At 36.2% G+C, this 6,659-nt stretch overlaps 1 protein-coding gene across 1 annotated transcript; it reads left to right on the forward strand.

Moving 5' to 3' along the window:
• Positions 1–500: 500 nt before the first annotated feature.
• On the forward strand, positions 501–2,980 carry LOC140877401 (uncharacterized). The gene is made up of 6 exons (XM_073280936.1): positions 501–631; positions 855–1,056; positions 1,278–1,844; positions 1,944–2,432; positions 2,665–2,814; positions 2,927–2,980. Exons 1-6 carry the CDS (start codon positions 501–503, stop codon positions 2,978–2,980), a joined length of 1,593 nt encoding a protein of 530 aa, XP_073137037.1.
• Positions 2,981–6,659: the final 3,679 nt, after the last annotated feature.

The raw sequence follows: 6,659 nt of genomic DNA on the forward strand, positions 1-6,659 counted from the left end.
TGAGAATGAAGTTTTACAGACTAGCTTACCAATATCAATTTTTACGTCTGTTGCTGGGAATGCAGTTCATTTCATGAGCATTTGTGATATATAAGCATATATTTCGTATTATTCTCGATTATAATGTTTTAATTCTTAATTTTGGGGTTTTAGTTCAGTACTATTACATTTATATTGTGATTTAAATTATTTGAATTAAAATCTAGTATTCTGAATTTGTTATTTTGTACTGTTTGTGTGTAATATATGATGAAAAAATATATTATTGCTTCGATTTACTGTATTGAAGAGCATGTCCCTTTTGTAGTTTGAGGATGGAATCTGGAAGTGGTCCTTGCAATCTTTCATTTTTGGGTTGCTGTAAATTCAAGAAGCAGCTGTTTGTCATATCAATTTTCAGTGGTTGTAGCTTGACGGATGTTTTTTCTAGTCTGAGCAAAAAATGTGCAGAAATATCTTCGGAATCCACTATGCTTCAATACGTAGCTCCACTGCATAAGATGCTTGTGTCTTTGAATAATGATGATGATGTCCTTAATATGATTCATCTTCATATGTGTGTAAAGCTTACGACGATTGAATTGAGGGCAGAGAAAAGAAATGAACGGTTCAACAACTTGAATGATGGGAGGTAAAATTCATTTACTTATTATTAAACGTATATTTTCATTCTCCTATTTCGATATGTTTAGTAACATGTTTAATATAAAAAAATTAAAGGTAAAATATTGTAGATTGCTTTGTATAAATTATCAATTAGTTGCTTGAAACCAAGATTTATTTTTAGTCATTATCAATTTGTTTTTGTGGTTATTGTTCTTTTTTATCTTATTAAATGTAAATTAAACTGTAAGGGTTTATGAGGAAGACACGCAGTCGAAGAGTGACAACGAGGTTGAACAGGCCCCTTGCGCCAATACTATAGATGCTTGGATTAATTATATTCATGGTGTAGGACAAACATTCAAGGGTGCTGGTGAATTTAGAAATTATTTGAAAAACTTTTCTGTTGCCACAAGACGTTCATTTATGTATGTAAAAAATGACAGCGAGAAGGTAATTGTGATTTGTAGTGAAAAGAGTTGCGGTTGGAGAATTTATGCTTTGAAACATAAAAGAGACAATCTATTTGCCATCAGAAAATGTAAACTGCAACATAATTGTGGTGAGAATAATCTACGTAGCAGAGGGCATCCTAGAGCCGATGCCTATTGGATAGCGAATGTTGTGAAAGAAAATTGAGAGGGGAGCCCTCTTATCGTCCGTGTACAATGCAGATGGACTTGCAAAGAGATTTCGGGGTAGAGTTAGAATACCGCAAAGTATGGAAGGATAAAGAGTTGGCGATGCATGATATTCATGGCACAGATGAAGGATGCTATGATAGATTAAGATGGTATTGTGATGCTGTTAAAAATACTAATCCTGGTAATGTTGTAGAGTGTGAGATTGAACCTTTGACTAAAAAATTCAGACGGTTGTTCATTTGTTTTCATGCATGTGTCATCGGTTTTGTTAGTGGTTGTAGGCCATTGATATTTTTGGATAGTACTCATATAAAGAATAAGTATAAAGGATGCATCTTAGTTGCTATGTCGAAAGATGCGAACGATGATCTTTTCACAATTGCTTATGCCATAGTAGATGCGGAGAATGATGCGAACTGGGATTGGTTTTGTTATCATTTGAGTCGTGTGCTCCTTTACTATCAATGCATTCCATTCGACGAGTTCACATTTTTCTCGGACAGACATCCCAGTATCATCAAGGCAGTGAATCAAGTATTTGTTGGGAGTCACCATGCTTATTGTTTGAGACATTTAGTGGATAATTTCGTTAAGCAGGTAAATTCCAAATTACGAATCCTTGAGCAATTTTACTTTAAATTTCTCATATTATCTGATAATTTTAAGCTGGATCTAAATTTTTATTAATCTTTTTAGGTGTTGAGAAGTTATCCCAGACATAACAAAAAACATTGGTCTTCGGTATTCAAGAAAGCTGCGTATGATCACATACGTGTGCAGATAATGAAAATGATGCACCGACGACGTGAATCAACTCTGTTCATGACCAAGGAATTAAGTCCAAGAAAAGAAAAGTCTGTTGTAAGCGCATATATGGAATCCCGAACATTAAGAGTTCAACGGTCGTGTGATTGGAAGTTTGAGGTTGTTGATGGTGAAAAGTCATTTGCCGTAGATTTAGTGGATATGACTTGTTCATGCAGAGTTTGGCAGATCAATAAGATTCCGTGCAAGCACGCCATTTCTGCCATTGAGACAAAATCTCTGTCTGTGTATGATTTTTGTGACAAGTATTTCAAGATCGAATCGTATCGCACTGCGTACAAAGGACATATTAATCATATCCCAACCTTTGACATCAGTGAGTCATGTGTTGCTGAATTCGATACAATCCAAGCTCCTTCTGTGCGTAGTCAGCCCGGTCGCAGAAGGACGAAGAGAATACCATCGCAAGTTAATACACGTGTCTCAACATGTGGTCGTTGTCATGCTAGAGGACACAATAGACGCAGTTGCAAGGAACCTATAGAGTAGATGTAATCGTTTAAAAATACGATGTTTCAATTATTGGTTATTAGCATAACTTTTTAACAGAATTTATTCAAAACTTAATCTTGACTGTTCAAAAAATATGCAGGGGCAAGCGATTACTGGAAGCTGGTTCGAGCATGAAATTGCCCTCGAAAAGGCACACATGTTCGAGTGGAAGCATTGCTGGATTGCGCTTGGTTTGAGGCTTTTGTGGAACCATCTGCTGTCACATTTTAACTTGAGCTGGGGTCATAGTGTAGTTAAGTGTATTGTGTTGTCTTAAGTTCTTCTAAAACCAACTCTCTGTTTGTGGTAAACAAATATGTAATGTTTGAATTTGAGAAATGATATTTGTCATTACTTTTCAGTGGACGATGCCTTCTCAGTTAACTAATCAAATAAGTCGTTGCTTTACATTTTGAAATGGCAAGTGCTAAGTGATATGTATTTCGTACAACTTGTATTTAATATGGAATAAAGCTGCATAAAATTGGAACTTAATGTCGGATTATTACAATACACAGCGCTACAAGTAATATTAGCACAAGAACGAAACATGTGCAACCAAAGCAACAACATATTCCTATAATATGGTCGTGTACTGATGCACTAGTAGGCTGGTTGTGTAGCGCCTCAGAGGACGAATGCTCGTTAAGCTTGTAATTCAACTATTCCGTTGAATCATGGACGGAGGAGGAGGCAGAATGTTGAGGCATTGAATACACGCAGCTCTCTTTACCTTGCTTACTTGTGTTTGGTTTCAACTTTGATGATTTCTGAAGAGATTCACCGTGATAATCATCGTACCAGAAAAATCGATTTTGATGTTGCAGCTCACGAGGACAGAGGTAATACAACTCCCCAGGGCGGGTCGAACGTGGTCCGGTTCTTCGTAATATCATTTCTCCAAAACCACATATACATTGTGGTGCAATCTTCATTTCCATTGTGCTAGATCTTGAGAATTGAAATTTTATTTCGAAAAGCAAAACCCTAACCAAACTGAAACCAAGAAGCTAATGGAAGAGACGAAGTGTACCGACAAAGCTTAATAATGAGGGGGTAGGTGGTGGTCAAAGTATTTGATTGGTCAATGTCCACTAAAGTAGTGTGTTGCTCGTGGCCCACAATGTGTGTCATGCAGCGTATTGTACCATCTTGGAGCATGTTCACAAGGGTATTGTGCCGTATTTCGGAAGGATTATTCTCAATTTATATGTAATTGTTCTACATAATAGACATTTTGATTCAAAGACACTTCCAATAGGGGAGTGTGATCCTTATGTCACACAATGGTTGTCTTACAATCAGAACGAATTGTTCTCGATTAAGTTATGATTATCCCATTATTGTTTACTAGTTGTGCTCGATCTTAGAGTATCGTGTTATTATAGATGAGTGAAATTATACCAAGTGGAAGTCCACAAATTGGTGTATTAGACGAGAAACAATCACATCAAACAACTCTCAAGTTTGGAATTCGAAAAATATACCACAATAGTATACAATGGTTGTTAGTAGACATCCACAAATGGTGAATTATCAATGTATTCCTCCTACACCATAGACAAAGTGGGGCACAAGCCATTACAAGACAAACACTTGGGTGATGGTTTCATCAATCTCTATAGATTGAAATATCCTCTTCACTTGTGCCGTATTTCGGGAGGATTATTCTCAATTTATATGTAATTGTTTTACATAACTGACATTTTGATCCAAAAACACTTCCAATAGGAGAGTGAGATCCTCATGTCACACAATGGTTGTCCTACAATCAGAACGAATTATTCTCTATTAAGTGACGATTATCCCATTATTGTTTACTAGTTGTGCTCGATCTCAGAGTATCGTGTTATTATAGATGAGTGAAATTATACCAAGTGGAAGTCCACAAATTGGTGTATTAGACGAGAAACAATCACATCAAACAACTCTCAAGTTTGGAATTCGAAAAATATACCACAATAGTATACAATGGTTGTTAGTGGACATCCACAAATGGTGAATTATCAATGTATTCCTCCTACACCATAGACAAAGTGGGGCACAAGCCATTACAAGACAAACACTTGGGTGATGGTTCCACCAATCTCTATAGATTGAAATATCCTCTTCACTTGTGCCGTATTTCGGGAGGATTATTCTCAATTTATATGTAATTGTTCTACATAATAGACATTTTGATCCAAAGACACTTTCAATAGGGGAGTGTGATCCTCATGTCACACAATGGTTGTCCTACAATCAGAACAAATTGTTCTCGATTAAGTTATGATTATCCCATTATTGTTTACTAGTTGTGCTCGATCTCAGAGTATCGTGTTATTATAGATGAGTGAAATTATACCAAGTGGAAGTCCACAAATTGGTGTATTAGACGAGAAACAATCACATCAAACAACTCTCAAGTTTGGAATTCGAAAAATATACCACAATAGTATACAATGGTTGTTAGTGGACATCCACAAATGGTGAATTATCAATGTATTCCTCCTACACCATAGACAAAGTGGGGCACAAGCCATTACAAGACAAACACTTGGGTGATGGTTCCATCAATCTCTATAGATTGAAATATCATTTTCACTTGTGTCATGCAGTGTATTATACCATCTTGGAGCATGTTCACAAGGACAAATCATATTGTGCCATATTTCGGGAGGATTATTCTCAATTTATATGTAATTGTTTTACATAACTGACATTTTGATCCAAAAACACTTCCAATAGGAGAGTGAGATCCTCATGTCACACAATGGTTGTCCTACAATCAGAACGAATTATTCTCTATTAAGTGACGATTATCCCATTATTGTTTACTAGTTGTGCTCGATCTCAGAGTCTCGTGTTATTATAGATGAGTGGAATTATACCAAGTGGAAGTCCACAAATTGGTGTATTAGACGAGAAACAATCACATCAAACAACTCTCAAGTTTGGAATTCAAAAAATATACCACAATAGTATACATTGGTTGTTAGTGGACATCCACAAATGGTGAATTATCAATGTATTCCTCCTACACCATAGACAAAGTGGGGCACAAGCCATTACAAGACAAACACTTGGGTGATGGTTCCACCAATCTCTATAGATTGAAATATCCTCTTCACTTGTGTCATGCAGCGTATTGTACAATCTTGGAGCATGTTCACAAGGACAAATCATATTGTGCCGTATTTCGGGAGGATTATTCTCAATTTATATGTAATTGTTCTACATAACTGACATTTTGATCCAAAGACACTTTCAGTAGGAAAGTGTAATCCTCATGGCCCACAATGTATATCCTACAATCAGAACGAATTGTTCTCGATTAAATAATATTTATCCCATCCATGCGTACTATTTGTGCTCGATCTCTCACTGACTTGTTTTTAAAGATGAGTGGAATTAGAGTAAATGATAGTCCTTAAAGACGAGAAAACATCATATTAAACAAGTAATGAGTTTGGATTTCGGACAATATAGCCATATTATATACATTGGGTGGCAATGAACATCCACAAATGGTGCTCTCATTGGGTCATGATCAATGTCTCTCTCCTACACCTTAGACAATGTAGAGCACAATACATTACTAGACAAACACTTGGATGATGGTTCCACCAATCTCTAAGGATTGAACACACCTCTCCACTTGTGTCATGCAGTGTATTATATGATTTTGGTGCATGTTAACATGGACATGCCTTATTGTTCCTCATATGGAAAAGATTATTCTTCATAATTCAAAGATTGTTCCTAATACATGACATTTTGATCCAAAGACACTTTCAGTAGAAAAGTGTAATCCTCATGGCCCACAATGTATGTCCTACAATCAGAACGAATTGTTCTCGATTAAATAATATTTATCCCATCCATGCATACTAGTTGTGCTCGATCTCTCACTGACTTATTTTTAAAGATGAGTGGAATTAGATTAAATGATTGTCCTTAAAGACGAGAAAAAATCATATTAAACAAGTGTTTGTCCTACAATTGGAACACTTGGGTGATGGTTCCACCAATCTCTAAGGATTGAACACTCCTCTCCACTTGTGTCATGCACCGTATTGTACCATATTGGAGTGGAACACTTGGGTGATGGTTCCA

This window comes from Henckelia pumila, chromosome 2 (genome assembly GCF_033568475.1).
Source record: "Henckelia pumila isolate YLH828 chromosome 2, ASM3356847v2, whole genome shotgun sequence".
Classification (NCBI taxonomy): Eukaryota; Viridiplantae; Streptophyta; class Magnoliopsida; order Lamiales; family Gesneriaceae; genus Henckelia; species Henckelia pumila.

Bases quoted from the DNA above. Each gene is read 5' to 3' on its own strand.
- LOC140877401 (XM_073280936.1), top strand. From the start codon at position 501: ATGCTTGTGTCTTTGAATAATGATGATGATGTCCTTAATATGATTCAT. The intron at 1,057-1,277 runs GTAATTGTGATT...TGTACAATGCAG, and splicing joins TAAAAAATGACAGCGAGAAG to ATGGACTTGCAAAGAGATTT. The intron at 1,845-1,943 runs GTAAATTCCAAA...TAATCTTTTTAG, and splicing joins TGGATAATTTCGTTAAGCAG to GTGTTGAGAAGTTATCCCAG.